At 40.0% G+C, this 17,394-nt stretch overlaps 1 protein-coding gene across 1 annotated transcript in view; it reads left to right on the top strand.

Moving 5' to 3' along the window:
• Positions 1–6,991: 6,991 nt before the first annotated feature.
• C1QTNF12 (C1q and TNF related 12) overlaps positions 6,992–17,394 on the top strand; it is a 43,055-nt gene continuing 32,652 nt past the window's right edge. Inside the window, exon 1 of the mRNA XM_075840944.1 lies at positions 6,992–8,015. Coding sequence (XP_075697059.1) covers positions 7,845–8,015 — 171 coding nt within the window. The 5' untranslated portion in view covers positions 6,992–7,844. The remainder of the gene's footprint in view (positions 8,016–17,394) is intronic.

Raw genomic sequence — 17,394 nt, 5'->3', positions numbered from 1 at the left:
GTATCCACTTAATTGATAAGTCATGAAATCTCATGAACCCAGTTCACGACGTATCCATTTAGTGACGTATACGTTGAGCTTCAATGGGTGACATAATAGTATTTGGGTGACTTATGCCACTGTTAGGTATCTGTCACAGCCTATTCTTACTGTATACGTCGGGAGCTTTTCCCTGCATATATATCAAACGTAGGCAAAATATGTGATGTGAACAGAGGAAGACACTCTTAGTAGCTGCTTTCCAATTTAGTTAATAGATGAGGGTCCTAAACCGGAGACCCCTTCTATTAGCTCAGAAGTCCCTAATAGCGCATTTGAAAATTGGGTTTTCCATACCTTTAATTTTTTGCAGTGGAATTTCTTAATCGTGGAAAGCACATGGTAGGCACCCTCATTTTTCCTCTTAGTCCACAAAGAATTCCATCATTTTTGTAAGTGGAAACCCCCTAAGATTTTCTAAGACTTTGTATATTTTACTGTTGACTTCTGTATTAGCGAAAAGCATATTTGTTTTAAGGAAAAAGCTCCTGCTATTTCTTAGATACCTCTTGTGACAATGGGATAAAAATTTATTGGCGTGAATTTTGGCGTTGGGAAATTTCTTGTATCTAATGGTAGCTTTGGATAAGCTCTGCAGTTAGGTTGGTACCTGGCCATACACTAAAAGTGTCTGCTGCACGTATCCTACTTCATAGGAAATGTTCTTTTTTTTAAATTATTTTTTCAATGGACATCATAGAAAAATTAAAATATACACCGAAAGTTTTTACAAATTTCTTTGCAGAACATGCAAATGCGCAAGACAACCAGCGGGTAAGTCTTAAAGCCCAACTCAGGAGACCTTACAACTGAGGCCCTATTCACAGCAGGTTTTTAGCTCACGTTTAGAGTGTAAGCCCGGAAATGCTTTCGATGTATATATTAAACATAGGCTGTGACGAATACCTAACAGTGGCATCCATCACCTATAGGCTATTATGGGATCCATTTAACGTATACGTCATGAAAAGCCCATGACGTATACGTTAAACGGGTGCCATACAGTAGGTTCCGTGACTCATACGCTCCCATGTTAAAAAATATATACCGCGCAGCATATGGAAATGCTTTAATAGGGCTGGAGCCAAAGAGTATATACCAAGCGAGGCTGGAATGGTTGAACTCAAAGGAATAGATGTATCTACATGACTTCATTTTTTGGACGCTTTGTTGAAAATCCGCACCCCAGAAGTTGACTATACCTTCAAGCAGAGCAAGACAAAACCAGGGCCGGCCCTGGGCATAGCCATCCATAAAAAGTAAATTAGTGGAGCTGCAAGTGGCACTTCTATGATGACCTTGACAAGCAGCTTGAGGGTGAATAACTTGAGCCTGGCCCAGCTTCCAGTACGCCACCGTCCAGGCCAGAGTACTTCAATCACAGCCCAGTGTTCACTTTGCATGTTGCCGCTTATTCGTTGTATTTTGAAGTGTGTGCATATAGTTTGAAACCCAACACTCCTACATTGCGTCCTAAGGCACACTTTTTCACGCTTGTGGAGTCTGATTATCCACAGCTCTGCACATACATGTTTATGAGGTTAAATTAACATCAATGTGTTTTTGGTGAACTCCTAGCACAGAACCGCGCTGACTGATAACATCAAATGTTAGAAATCCTTTGTGCCCTTGGCTATGATGCTTGACATGAAGTTTTCATCATGTGAATGTGACATGTTAAATTATACTAAAGACACTTCTCATTCTTATGATTAAATTAAATATCATACATATTTGTACAGATTAAAGCCATGCAGTAATATATGTGTGTGTGTGTGTGTATGTATATATATATATATATATATATATATATATATATATATATATATATATATATATATTTATTTAACTGATTATCAATAGTTACCCTTTAGTGTATTCGATTAATTTTTATAATTTTTTTTTGCTGTTTTCCTACCATAGATTTTTAGGACATATCGACAGAATATGCCATAAAAGTGTTATGGGTGGTGTACGAGTAGTTAGACCCCTACTGATCATACTTTTATGGAATATCTAGTTGACTTGCCTTGAAAATCTATGGTCTATTGCCAGAACAAATGTGCCCAATTCTCATTCCTGTGGTTGCTGCCTATTAAAGCCAATGGGAGCTCCGTTGACCACTTGAGTGTGGTAACTCCGCTGTCTCCATATCTCCCACTGACTTTAATGGACAGTGACAGCCAGGGTCAGGGACCGGATATTCTTGTTATCGGGATTGGAGATCACAAATAATATTTTTATGCTATATCCAGTTGATAACCTTTTTATGGTTTATCCACAATTCAATTCGAATCTACTACCTTTAGCTCACAAATTCCTTAAAATCCAGCAAGGTATAACAACTTTAATGCGTAATTCACATAGTAACTAGATGGTGCGGCATATTAGTAGGGACTAAAAATTGAACGGTAGCGCAGGTAAAGATCAGGTCATTTCCGGCATATGTTGGAAGCCTCATCATAGATGTTTAGGAGTTGATCTGGAAACATAATGGAAAAGACCAATGATCACGGTCCATTAAATGGTCAACAGAATTGAATGTACATAGCCGTTGAAAGGACACTCATTATTTCAATAACATTGTCAACCTCAACCTTCCTTAATGTGGCCTAATCTACCAACCAAACAATCTTTGGCCAACAGCTATCTACCCTAACTTTACCATAGATGCTAACCCAAATGGGCATGTTATTTTCATGATTCCCCACCCAAACCTTAAATAAGTTAGAGCAATATTTAAAGTTTGTTAGTAATGTTTCTTCATCTTCACTTGCTGAGAAGCTAATTCAAAAGTGACAACCCATATGGCTGCACTTTCTGTTGTCACTTTTACAAAAATGGCCGCCGTAACCTAATAGAAAAATTCCAATATCTCTGTAAGGAAGAAAAATGTAATTATTTCACTTTGGCTGCTGCTCTGACTTCTGATTTACTCATATATGGTAAAATCCTTTATATTGTAAGCAGCCAAACAGACAGTAGAGATTATTATATATAATTTGCGTGTAAAGCGCATTTCTACAGCATAATTGTCCTTTGACGACTCTGAATTGATGTATAAATCAATCATCATACGTTTAATTATGAGTGTAAAAGTGACACTTTAATGTTTGTGGTTGTGGATAGTTATTATAAGATACCACAGAATTGTTTTTGGAATCCTTGTGATACATTAGTGTATTGTTATCCTTGAATCATCTTATAATATAGAGAACACTTAATACATCATTACCTAAGGCCCTGTTCACACAGAGTTTTTTTGCAGGCGGAAAAATATTCTGAGGCAGATTTTGACCTGCCTGCACTTTCTTTGACGTGTTTTTCACAGCGTTTTTGTGGTGTTTTCGGCCACGGCCTCCCATTGATGTCAATGACAGGTCAGAGACAGAAACGCCTGAAGAAAGGGCATTACGCTTCTTTTTCCCGCAAACATTTTTTCCTCTCGTGGGTTTTTGCATCAAAAAGTGCGCCAAAAGACTCTGTTTGAACAGGGCCTAAAAGTACTATGAATTTACTGTATTTGAATAGTTTGTTTAGAAAACTTTTATAAAAGAAAAACTTAAGAAGGTCAGACTACCAATCGAAGTACTTATAGGCACCTGCTATTCTGTATGAGCGATCATTAAAGGGGATGAAAACGAGCACCGATCAACGAGACAGCTCTTTGAACAAGAATTTGCTCATTCATCGGCAGATCATTGCCCTGTTTACACAGGGCAATGATCGGGAACGAGCGCTCATATGGAGACTTGTTTGCCCAATCATTGGCCCGTGTAAACAGGGCAATGATCTGCCGATGAATGAGCAAATTCTTGTTCAAAGAGCTGTCTCGTTGACATACACACAAGGTTGACAGACATGGACAGAGGAGAGGGGAAGGCAATATCCTGGAACAGTATGTGTAAACTGTATGCAAGTGGGTGACTGGATGACCAAATACAGCTCTCCATGGCCTCCAAAATGTCTGACTTTGGTTGAAACTGCCTGTCTTCAGTTACCCAGTAGAAAAGGTCTGGAGAACAAACGGCTGCTCTAATATTCACCCTCTACTGATTCTGCTTTCTTGAACCGATCATACGGCTTGCTGGGAATCGGGGTAGCGTTAGAAAAGTGTATGATAACTTCCTTGATGTTTCATCCAGCCAAGAGGTCTCCTGTGTGCAGAGGTGCTTGTTCTATGACACAAGATAAAATATTTTCTTCATTAAAAACTTAATTTACAAACATATTTTCCAGTTTCGACCTGATACATATTTGTACATATAGTTGATTCCGACTCCAGCACAGACAAAGGCATTATTTATCCATAATCTAATTAATGATACAGCAACCAACCTGGCCTTGTGTTTTCTTTGTCATAATGCCAAAATCCATTGTCTTCTAAAGCAATCAGAAAAATTCCCACCCCCATTCTTTTACACCTTGACTACAGTAATGAACTTCCTGGCCCCCTATGTTTATTTTTTCTTCCCTACATCTGAGGAGACTATAGACAAGCAGATGTCTTACAAACAATCTGTCAGTGAGACACCTGCCCTTTCATGGACCCCGAGAAAATGGAAGGATTGTGTTCATCTCACAGAGATTTTCCAACGTATAGGGAAGTTTCCATTCACTGAAAGCACGCATTGTCATCCCTCCTATATGGGCCAATCACCAGACCAAGATTAAAGGGGTTGTCCGCTTTTTACAATTCCAATTGTTAGTAGATTCCCCTGCAGGTAAACTAATCACAGGTTGTCCCACTGTGACCTGTAGCGTTTAGCTGTGATCTGTGATGGAACTCAGCAGTCAGTGTTCAATTCCCCTGCAGCGCCACCACAGGGGAAAATTAAGCTTTACATAGTTCCTATTTAAATCAATGGGCTGTCCATGTAATGCAAAGACTGCCGGGTCCTCCGGAACAAGAAATTATTTTGCAGCTGGTCCCTGCTCTGACTATTAATGAAGGTCCCCTACTAATGGGTTTTCTTAACCAGATTGCCCATTTCAGCCAGTCATAGACATTTAGATCAGGTTTTCATAGTGTTTTTTGCTAAAATGCAGCGACCAGATTTTTGCTGATCGCCAGTAGGAAAAATGTTATTTCTCTATACACAATAGGGTAGATTTACTTAACAAAATGCGCCAGAATTCTGGCACAGATTGCGGCAAAAAAATTGTATACATGGCATGCGCCAAATTTATTATGTGTTTTACATACTTTTTGCACCTCTACCTGTTTTGAAAAGTGTCTAGAAAAAGGGTCTTGGCTAAGAGGATCTGTAAAATGTGGCAGAATTATTAAAGATGTACACTTTTTTTTGGTTCAAAACATTAGTGTTAAGTATGCCGGCCAAGAGGTGGCGTTAGGAAGGGAGAAGTCTCTAACATGTCGCAAGATGTGCCATATTTATCATAGCGTGTGCACCACTGTCATAAATTCAGCACGTTTTTTGCCTGTCTGGTTTAGTTTTTATCTTGTCTACATTTAGGACAGAATTAAGACATTTTCCCCAAAGCCCTTTATTTGTGGTGGCTTTTGTTATTTTCTTTTCATTTTCAGTCCTTGTGTTTTCCGAACCATTAACCTCAATTTTAACAAAAACTGTATCAAAGTGCAACTGCCTGTGTTCACTGTTAGGCCCCATGCACACGACGGTAAAAACGCCCATAATTATGGGCCTAAAGACTTCTATTGGCCACGGTTACCTTCCCGTTTGTGTACGGAAAGGAGCCCGGGCCGTTGAAAAATATAGAACATGTCCTATTTCAGGCCGTAATTATGGCACGGGCAGGCCCATAGAAGTCTATGGGGTTCCCGTAATTACGGGTGGCTACGTGTTTGCGCCCGTAATTACGGGAGCGTTGCTAAATAAAGAGAAGCAATAAAGAATAAAGAGAAGCAAAGAAAATGGCGTCTGAGCGATCATGTGACCCTTTTAAGGGGTTTGGACATGATTGTGACATAATTTCCAGGCCCCTTTTTTTATGGGTGGAATACAGATGACAACGGACCCATATTTACTGGCACGGGTCCGTAAATACGAGTTAAATACGGGTTAAAAACGTGTGACAAAGGACCCGTATTTACGGGAAGGAAAAAATACGGTCGTGTGCATGGGGCCTTAGGCTGAGTTTTTTGGAGGCAGAAAATCTGCATCAAAATTCTGTTTGGAATTTTGAGGCAGATTTTGCTCTGCCTGCACACAGATTTTCGCTGAGTTTTTCAGGGGCGTTTTTCGCCCGCGGCCATTAAGCGATGCGGGCAAAAAACACCACAAAATACGCTTTTTCTGCCTCCCATTGATGTCAATGGGAGGTCAGAAACGTAAACGCCCGAAAATAGGGCATGTCCCCTCTTTTCCCTGCGAATCGTTTTTTTCCGCTCGCGGGAAAAAAATGCCTCCGCCTCCCATTGAAATCAATGGGAGGCATTTTCGGCAGTTTTTGGGCGCATTTTCCGATGCGGTTTCCCCGTCAAAAAAACGTGTAAAAAAACTCAGTGTGAACTGACCCTTATGCAGTTTTTGGAACATTTTTGTACTGCATTTTTCTTGCATGTTTTGAACTAATACATTTGTTGCTTAACGCTTTGCCCTACCATGTTATATGCGCACTTCTTTGCTTGCAAGTTTGCATGTATGTGTTTGCAACATGAGGTTATTAAGGGTTAATATGAAACATTTTTTTCCCTAATTCCGTTTTTTTCGTCATTTCCGTAAGCAGTCTTTTCCCCTGGGGTGCAGAAAAAGTTTTTATGGGTCATTAAAATGTGATTAGCATCTCTGCGGAGAAGGGCTGAACTGCTTATCAGCTCTACTTTAATAGGGCTGTTAAAAAAAACTAGGATTGACAGATGAGCAGGGTGAGTCCCCTCCCTCTCCTTCAAGTAGCAGCTACAGGAAAGAAGGATATATTTGGTGAAATGAGCAGCCCGGAGAACAACTGCCAATTTGCAGTTGGGGAGAGACAGAGTCAGAGAGAAATTGAGAGAAGACTGGGACACAGAAAGAAGGAATAGCCCTCGTCCTGAACAATCATTATAAAAGAAACATTATCTAAGAAATCAGCTCGTAAACAGAAGACTTTTTTTTACTATTTTTGTGCAGAATATTTTTTTTATACCTTTTTTTTTTTTAGCACTTTTTAACCTTTATAACACAGCTATTGACAAAGAGCCAAGATGAGACATTAAATACTGTGTGTAACAATGTTTTATCCGTGAAGGGACACGGCTTATTTGTTTGAAGAATTAATACTCAACAGAAGAGCGGGTCGGTTGCCAATGAGGAGTGGATTGTGGGGACACTTCATCAGATCTTAGTGGCTTCAAGTCAAGGAGAAGACATCACGTTGTGAATGTGTCCAGATACAGTAACAGATGAGGATGACCATTGATCAACAGAGTTTCCTTTTCCCATTGTCCACCTAATGGGTCCAGTCATTGATCATCATTACCAAGGAAGGTCTATACTAATGGGGTTCTATGCTGGCAGATGTGGGCTGAGATGTCATCCTGATCCCTTTAATGTTACAGGCTTCATAGTCGAGTGAGTTTTAATTATACTGTTTGGACTATTGAAGAAATTGATGGGAGAACATTTGCTTTCAACCTCCCTCCTACTTGTCATGTGTAAAAAGACCTGGTGGAGTTAAGTAGATTGATGCTTTATCTTGACCTCTTGTGTCTTGGCAAGTGCTTATCTACACAGAAGGATCACTTTCCACTTGTTTTATTCCTCTCAGCATCTTCTTGAAGGTACTTGGAGCTTTCCACAGTTCAACTTTGTAAACTTTGAAGGATATATTCACCGGGCATAATGAGGTGTTGGGTATGGCTCCTGGTGGCCACGGTACTGTGCCAGCAACTTGCAATTTTCCCGGTTCTGGCAGCTAAAAAAGAACGTAAAAGGGGAAAAGATCCACATCAGTTCACTGATCCTTTTAATGTTACACTATCCAACAGTGAGGAGGTACATGAACTTGACAAGGTATGTGAGCCACGCATAGACGCCTCCACTGCCTCTTACCTTCGACACAAGTCAACTCACATCAGCTTTACAAAATCACATGTGTCCATATGATTAATTTAACTGCTTTAGTGCCGTAGGCTTCTATGGTACCAAAAGGACCTCAAGCAATGGGGAGGTTCAGAAATAGTTTTATTTGAAATTGAGACTGTCATAGAAAACTGGTAGGAGAAAATTCAGGGGTGACTACACAATCACAAAGGAAGCAATGGGTGGCAGAGAAGTTAGCTACCTCATTTTTTATGTAGATTTTAAAGAGAAATTACCAGTATAATGAGATTGTGTGAAAAATGCATCAGTAGATTTGCCCAGTTGAAGACAATGTCCTATTTAACTATAATATGGTAAGATGCCCTCTTTAGCCCTCTTTAGCAAAAGTTTTGTGTTCTTCTGTCAGACCTTATTATAAAACCTCCATTATAGAAAGGCTGAAAAAATTTCCATGTCATTTATTGCAGAAACTCAGTGTGTGTGGTTATGTATTTATATATAATGGGTAACCTGTAGTAAATACATTTTAATATATGTTATGCTAAGGATACACCTGGGGGCAAGTGGCAAAGGCGTTACGTGTAGGTTGATAGAATGGAATGAATGCATTTTAATCTGCTTTTATTTTGAGAGTATATTGTGTTACTATCAGAAATATGATAACCGTAATCAGTACATTTGTATTATATTGTATTTTTATACTGAAACAACTGGCGGCAGGGAATTCTAAAAAGTTAAAGGAGTTGTCCAATTTTAGCAAATTAATGTTATTTTTTTGTATTATGAAAAGTTATGCAATTTTCCAATATATATCTGTATTAATTCCTCATGGTGTTCAAGATCTCTGCTTGTTGTTATTCAGTAGGAACCTTTATTGTTTACTGCCAGTGGTTAAAATTCTGTCCATGGTCATGAGATGGACACACAGGTGCACGGCTCGTTACTTGTTCATGTGATGGGCACACAGGTGCAGGGCTCATTTCAGTATGTGTATTACAGCTGTGTCTTCTAATCATCCCAGCACCTGTGTCCATCACATGACCATGGACAGAATTATATCCTCTGGAAGTAAACAATGAATGTTCCTACTAAATAACAGCAAGCAGAAATCTTGAAAACCGTGAGGAATTAATACGGAAAGTATATTGGAAAATTGTATAGCTTTTTGGTTAGACAAAAAAATAACATTAATTTGCTGAAACTGCAAAATCCCTTTAAATGGAAGAAATGCCGTAATAGGTGTTTATGTTACATATCATTAGTTAGTGTGACATAAGAACACGATATAGTAACTAAAGTCTAAAAATATTGATTATTTGGCTAAATTATCTATATCAGAAGGAACAAGTAAGTTGTGGCTCCTAAACCTCAATCTAGCAGGGAAAGTGTTTCCCTGTGGCTTTAAAACTATCTGAAATGCAGTGATTCAATTCGAAATACCCGCTGGAATATTCTGAATAGGGGATTAAGATTGGCCCTTGATCTTTACATTTTAGAACACAAGATCTTCTGTGTAGGGTCATGGTACTACAAAGGTGGATGAGTTGACTCTTGATATATTTTAGCCATATCTTCTCAGAATGAATGGGAGACACTGTCAGAAGGAGGAGGGTTCTCGAGAAAGTCTTGGCCTGGCTGTGAAGAGGGAGAGATGAGCAATGTAGTGTAAAGTTGTTGAGATAATGAGAGTGAGCGTGGGGAATGAAAGGGATGTATGTCAGGAATAGAGAGGTGTTTATGTTGTGGGAGACACAGGAATGTAGTGGAAATATCCGACTGAGGCATGTCGGTCGCATTCGAACCAGAGAAATTTGTTGCCAGCCTGAAGTGGTAAATTTTTTTTACACAAGAGACAGATCCTAGGACTGAGAAGAACTGAGCATAAGATGGAAATCGATATAGACAGAAATAACTGGGAGGCAGTTAGATGAAAATTCTATGTAGAAATAACCCATAGGCATACACATAAGGGATGAAGATATACAGGTCAGTGATGTCATCAAATACCTGGTGTATGGAGTGATAACACAGAATATAGAACAGTTACTACAGAGAGGGGGAGGGTGATATAGTGAAGGATAGGGATAGCAGATATCGTAATAATAATAATGTGCATGTATATATGTGAATATTAACCGTAGAAAGATGTCAGACCGAAACAGTACATTGATAGAATCAGGAACTGGAGAGAGGTAAATGTATCACTGAGTGTAGTCATGGGATATTAATGCAAGTACAGGATTTCCATCTATTAAAAGCAAATGCTGGGTGCCACTGAAGAATACTTTCACACTGCTTTCACCCTGCATGTTTGATGTATGTGTCGGGAAAGCTCCCGATGCATACGTCAATCGCACCCAATAGCTCCCATTTTACCGACATAGTCCAAAAGAGTGTCCTTTTTGCCTACGTCAGGCGGTATACATCGGGGATACAGTTTTTTTGCTGGATAGAATAGTGTAGTCCACTACGCTAGTGTATCCAGAGGCATCCTGAAAAAAACGTATACCATGCGGTATTCCTATTTTTTTATTTTTTTTACATGGGAGTCTATGGATGAGGCATGCCACTGTATGGCATTCATCACAGGCATCCATTTAACATATAGCTTATTAATAGTTTTCCTTGGGATAATGTGGAAGTGGTTTTTCACATACAGGTAAGGCCCCTTTCACACTGAATTTTATAGTCGCCATTTGACTTAGACACCAGGAAAAGCTCCCGACATTAAACGAAGGCTGTAAGGGATGCCAAACCTTCATCTATAGACATGTCATGAACTCTTATGACCTTTTGATGATGTATCTATTAAACAAATCCCATAATAGTCTATCCGTTTAACAGATACCAGCAGGACTTGCTGTCACTGAACCCGTGAGTCCCACAGATCTGACGGAATCAGGTCCCAGCGCAAAAGATGCAGCTGCTCTGTATACAGGATATAAAGCAGCTGTATCTCAAAAAGTAAAAATAATTCTTAAAAAAATATCATTACAAAGTTACACCAATCACACTGATGCACATTTTTATAAAGAACAAAAACAAACAATGCCATTTCAGACTTGAGAGTCCCCCGATGTAAAGCTAAAACATGGAGGGTCCACTGTTGAGTCCAATTGCAATCAGTTTTTATGACTGTGGAACCCACAATTTAAATGCTGCAGGAAATGTGAGGCTTTATTACAAAAGTCGTGGGGGTGGTGGCCAAAAAAAAGTGAATTTTGTCTAAGGTATAAGTGTACTTTTGTAATAGGAAATATGATTTTAAGATTGGTTCTGTGCACCTTGAGAGGTTCAAGTTACGCTATGCTATTGGCTGATTTCTGTACTGCTTCTTTTATTTTCAAGACCTTCTTTTTCTGACATTGAGGATTGTGATTGTGGAGCTGCAAATTCAGAGCTCAGTTGGTGTTCCCTCTGAAACATGCTCTCTTTCTCCTTCTCTTCTCTCAAAGCACATCCCCCTCTCTCACACCATTCTATTCTTTCTGTGACAAGATGCAGCTCACAAGGCTCCTCTGGGATATATAACATGCTATGTGTGAGTGCCAGTAACCAGCTCTGACCACAGATACCTCTACAGTCCTCATGAGTGGGTTAACAAGAGACAGGAGAGTTAGGCTATGTTCACACAGAGTATTTTGGGGGAGGAATATCTGCCTCAAAATTCCGTTTGGAACTTTGAGGCAGATATTCCTCTCCCTGCACGCCGATTTTCACGGCAATTATCGCACCGTTTTTCGCCCGCGGCCATTGAGCGCCGCGGGCATAAAACAGCGAGAAATACGCTTTCTCCTGCCTCCCATTGAAGTCAATGGGAGGTCAGAGGCGGAAGCGCCCGAAGATAGGGCATGTCGCTTCTTTTTCCCGCGAGGCAGTTTTACTGCTCGCGGGAAAAAGACGCCGACGCCTCCCATTGAAATCAATGGGAGGCGTTCTCGGGCCGTTTTTGCCGAGTTTTGCGACGCGGTTTCCGCGTCAAAAAACTCGGCAAAATACCCCGTGTGAACATAGCCTAAGACGAAACTGCAGGATCAGACTACACACAGGGGTTGTTTGTAGTCTGTAACCATGGATCAGCAGCTGGTTTATCCTGGTGCATATAGGTCTGCAAAGGATCTGTATATACAAGTGGTGTTGTTTATCAAGACTATCTGCAAAGTTGCATCATTCTTTATTTTAGAGAAAAAAAAGTTGCAAAGGTGGACTTAATTGATTAATTAATTTGCAGACATGTGGCTAAAGGGAGCCATTTCAATAATATCGCTATATTGGGAAATTGTTGTTTAAAGTGGTACTCTGCTTTGGACTATCCCAACTTGTTAGAAGGGTCCTTGACAATAAGGTGATTGTTAGAAGTATCTCCCTGCTGGGACCCCCGGCTATCAGCTGTAATCTGTGGGAAACCTTGCAGTAAGTGTATCATTTCTTTGCAGCACCACCACAGAGGAAATTAAGCATTACAGAGTGTCCATTCAAATCAATGGGTTGTCTGTGTAATGTAGGACAGGACAGGTCTTCCAGAGTGATAGACTATGTTTGTAACCGCTCTCACCTCTGGCCAAGGGGTGAGGATCCTGAACAGATTGTCCACCTCTATTAACTCAGAGTTCCCTAATCGGGTGTATGAAATGGGGTTTCTAAACTGGACAACCCCTTTAAACAATTTCCCAATATATACTTGAGGGTTTTAAATGGTTAAATGACCATGAGCCACAACCAGCTGTGACCTATTTAATTAAATGTACACATCTTAAAATATGTTTTTTTTGCTAGTCCTGACTGGTGCTATGCTTTTGGGTCACATCAAGACTTATGCCCACTCTATAGATATAGCAAAAACAGGACAAAGAATCGTAAAGTGGTCCAGATGACTTGTGGTACTATGCTGCTGAACAACAACTTCCAGCACAACCTGCCCATCACAAACTGAACACTAAACTGGGTGGAGTGGATACCGCTGCCATCAGCTGATAGCATCTAGAACGGAGTCTTACTTTCTCGCCAACACCAGTCCTCCCGCCCTAAAACACCTAATCTAATACAACATCAAAACAATGAAAATTATCTCTTCACATCATAGGAAATATAGAAGCTAGTGGTGCCATTTTTTTGGGCACTTTTACTATACAAAAATGTTTTAATTGAGTGAATATAATAACTCAATGAAGCAATTATGAACACGAAGATCCAGCTATACAAGATCACTGTTAAATACTGCCGCACTCCAATAAGAGGGACCAGTGACTATATTCCTCTGTGAAATGCTAGTGGCCAGTATCGCTACCTTATGTCAATGGGATCTGTTAGGATCTGGTACACAATGGATCCGTCAAGGCTCTGGTAATAACGGAAGCCATACTGCCTGTGTGAAAAGAGCCTAAATATTCATCTTACAGTCAACAATTCAGCTATGGCTACTAAAGTAAAAAATGTTGTTGCAAGTACATGGGTGTTGTGTGGTCTAGACCTCATAAACTACTAATCCAGTCTTAAAGGGTTGTCCCAAAAAGGACATTTAAGAATTACATGTGGGGCCACTTCTCTATGGATAGTTGGCAACAGGACAAGCTGGTTTTTGGGACCAGTGGGAGTACCAGCCTTTTGCACCCCACAGGTAAGACTTTTATGCCACGCAAGGTTTATGTTGCGACTTTTTTAGCTGGAAGCAGATACCTTTGGAGATCATTTAGAAAGTAAGGATTTATGCTCCCAGTTATTTTTATTGATCTTCAAAAAGATCACTAGTATAGGGGGCTATGAGGTCATTCATGGTGAGTTCCAGGAAGAACCTTCTTTTGAATTATATGATAAACATGCATATTATTATTCATAGGTTTTCAGTACATGTGATCATTATTTCGTTGTTAAGACAAAGTTTAAACAAAATAAAAAATGTAAGAATCATAGTAGAGTTATATTCCGAATGATCAACCCAGGAGATTAGAGGGATCAAAGCAAGTAGTAGTAAAGAACATCAGTTAAGCCAAACCGCACCCTGAATCCATCCCAACCATGGCTGATCCAAACTGACATTATTACATGCATATTTGGACCTCATCCCTGTTTTAGGAAGCCCCATCCTCCACGAATAAGGACTGTATTGCAGAAATAGGCATATGTAGAAGATATGATAATATTTTCTCTTTGGTCAGTGCATAAAAGATCTTGGATGTTCCTAAAAAAGGGATCACTGATAAAAATGAAAACTGGAACATATTGAAGTAGAACTTCCTTTGTTTTGAAGGAACCATAGAATCAACTTTTCAACTCTTCTCTTGTATCTTCAGTCTGCAATGTCAGTCGGTGTAAATTCTGCATTACTTTAAATTCTGCCCACAGTGCAATTTCTTAACCGGAATGCAGGTCTCTCATTTGTATTTTTCCAGGGCAAAAGGTGTATGTAGCATTGGGGCCCTTGAAGATGGGGGAGCCAGCCTTGGTTGTTCCATACTTTTTGCCATCAGCTATCCAGAACCAGTGTAGGACCTGCATTGCTAGCAAACAGAGAGCTGGGGAATTGGTCAAAGGGTCATGGAAACGGGTGTAGGGAAGAAAACAAACACCAAGCCCTTCTATTCTGGTTAGCAAAACTGGGCACCATATGGGGGCCCATTTTAATTTTTGCAATGGTGTCCACTCTATTCTATGTATGCCATTTTCTGGGAGACTAAAAAAGTGACAACTACTCTATTCGCCTTCTTCTGAAGCCCAAAGAGGATATCATTTGCAAACTTCTCACAGACGAAAGAGGTGAATGGAACTCTACTATCTCAAGTGGAAGACGTAGCCGAGCTAGATGTTTGAATTGAGTGCTTTGTTGACCTGTATAATGGTCCTAGATGAGGACCCAATCTTGGGCCATAAATAATCATGTAGGACTGAGTATGGAAGTTGCAATTAGTCTACAACTTGCTGATGCACGAATATTTTAGGGTGTGATTTGGTTGACATTCGCATGCTATTTAGGCAAATGAGATGCAGTCGAATGCGACTTATATTAAAGGCTATGCAAGAAAATTGGTGTGCGGTCTCGTGAAGTTGCGTGCCGTAAGGCGACCACATTGAAAACATTTACTTTCAATGTCCTATTGTAACATCGCGATCTTCATGACGTGACCAAAGTCGCCGTGTAACCCTAGCCTTAAGGAGACCTATTGTTCATCAAGATCCCTCAACGATCCCTATTATGATGTGAGTACAAACCGTGCTCTCCATGATTTGGAATATTTAGAGCTCTGCGATCCACTGGCACACATAAAGTGTCTGTATACACGAGGGCTCGGAGACAAGTCATGGCAGACAAAATATTTAAATTAACTTGATAGTATTTACTCCTATTGGTAAATTATATGCGTAGCGATCCTGAGCCTCAGATTGGGAATAAAAACCATAACAAATATGAGTGTTGGGCTAATGCATTGTATAAATATTATTCCGTAAAAGAATTTTTGGAGAAGAAAAGCTCATCTGAGCCATTGTTTACCCAGAAACATTGTCCGGGGGATTGAAACGTTGCGCAAATAATGTATATTTTTATTTTCTGGACAGGTGTCATTGGGGATTATTCTGGTTCATAAAGTATAAAGGAAAAAAAAAAAAGAAAATCTGCTGAGTGGAAGTCAGTGAGTGAGGAGTGTGGGCAAAACAATAAGTAGGATTAAGAAGTTGCAAGATGAAAGAGTCCGGAGTGAGAGAAGTGATTGTGAAGTGTGTTAAGAAAATAAGATCTTCATCAAGTCGAAATACTCTTCTAAGTGATGTGTGAATCTTAGCAATTACAACAATGAAGACAGAACCTTGCGTGTTTGACATATTAAGTGACCACGGGGTAAGAAGGGCTTTGATCTGAACCCCAGGGGTGTGGCGTGGCAGTGTGTGATAGACAGGGGGCTACAATGGACTGCAAGCCATTGAGGTAACCAAGCGAGAGTCTAACAGTACCCAAAGACCAGAGTTCAATAATTGGTTACGGATGAGGAGCCTCTTTGGTTTTCTTAGAATAGTGTCTGTGAAGTGTCTTTATGTATGGAATTATTCATGATATTAATAATAAAGATACGGCTGATATTACAGTTTCCATGATCTTGGACTATTGTTTGCATGAGTTAACGTGTTATCTTTTCTTAAACCTCTTCATTGTGCTATTCCTCCTGGAAATGTATGAATGACTGGGCGTTACCATCGTCCTTGTCAATAAGGTGTGTCCCCACACAGTCTGACCCTGTGAGCACTGATTGAACAATGTCAGACTGTGCAGGGACATGGCCCATTAACAAGGAAATGGTAACACCCAATTGATTCATACAGTTCCAGAAGGAATAACAGAGGAACGTCACAATGCAGAGTTCAAAGAAAAGGTGCTCCAGAATTGTTACTTCATGAAGAATACAAGTACATGTTTGGAGAGGAAAGTGAGTACTGTATAATTTTACATGCAACTACGGCTCTGTTCACATCTGCCTCGGAGGATCCGTTAGGGGCCTCTGTCGCAGATTTAGTTGCTTTTGCAGAACAAAAAAGCGCAGCATGCTGCGGTATTTTGTCTGGCAAAACGATGGACACCATGATGGAATCCCGATGGGTCCCATATAAGTCAATAGGTTTCATCGGGCGCCTTTGATTTCCGTCAGTTCAGGTTTTTTTTATTGTTCTGCTCCTATGATGGAGCAGAACAATGGCAAACCCAAACACAGATGTGTATGAAGTCTAATGGTAAAGACAGTGTACAGTAGTGCAGATTCATATATTTAAAAAAAGATGCAATAAAAAAAGTGTAGTGGTAGCTGAAAAGCATCTCATCTAAAGTTCATATATTTCATATGGTTATAAATTGCATTGTGGGCAACATTTGCCCGGCGCAACCTGAACTGTTCTCATTCTGCATTCGGAATGGTTCCATGGTTATCAGTGGCAAGGGAATTCTATGTTCACCTGTTCCACTTTTCCTTTGTATCGGGGATCTTGTTGGAGCATCTAAGCTCTCATACCTGTCCTAATTTCTGAAGCACAGTCTTAATTCTTGGAGGGCAGCAGCTTCCTAATACAGGGTAAAGTCTAATTAGGAATGGGGATATGTCAGGTTGGATCAGATATAATTGGTTGAATAGATTTGGGATTCAGATTGGGTAAGTCTCCAAAAGTTTTTTTTCCTATTTAAGTCATTGATTGAATTTTGCTAGCATATGCCATCGATGTCTGATCGATGGGGGTCCAGCATGATCCAGAAGGGCAGGGCTCTCTCCTAGCACTACTGACACTTCATTCTAGCAATCTGCAACAAAATCTGCCACATGTGACTGCACCATTTAAAGGATTTTTCCAGCCAAAAGCATTTATTACCTAGTCA

Source organism: Rhinoderma darwinii, chromosome 10 (genome assembly GCF_050947455.1).
Source record: "Rhinoderma darwinii isolate aRhiDar2 chromosome 10, aRhiDar2.hap1, whole genome shotgun sequence".
Lineage (NCBI taxonomy): Eukaryota > Metazoa > Chordata > Amphibia > Anura > Rhinodermatidae > Rhinoderma > Rhinoderma darwinii.
The sequence above is the reverse complement of the archived record's forward strand: the minus strand, read 5'-3'. Positions and strand labels throughout refer to the sequence as shown.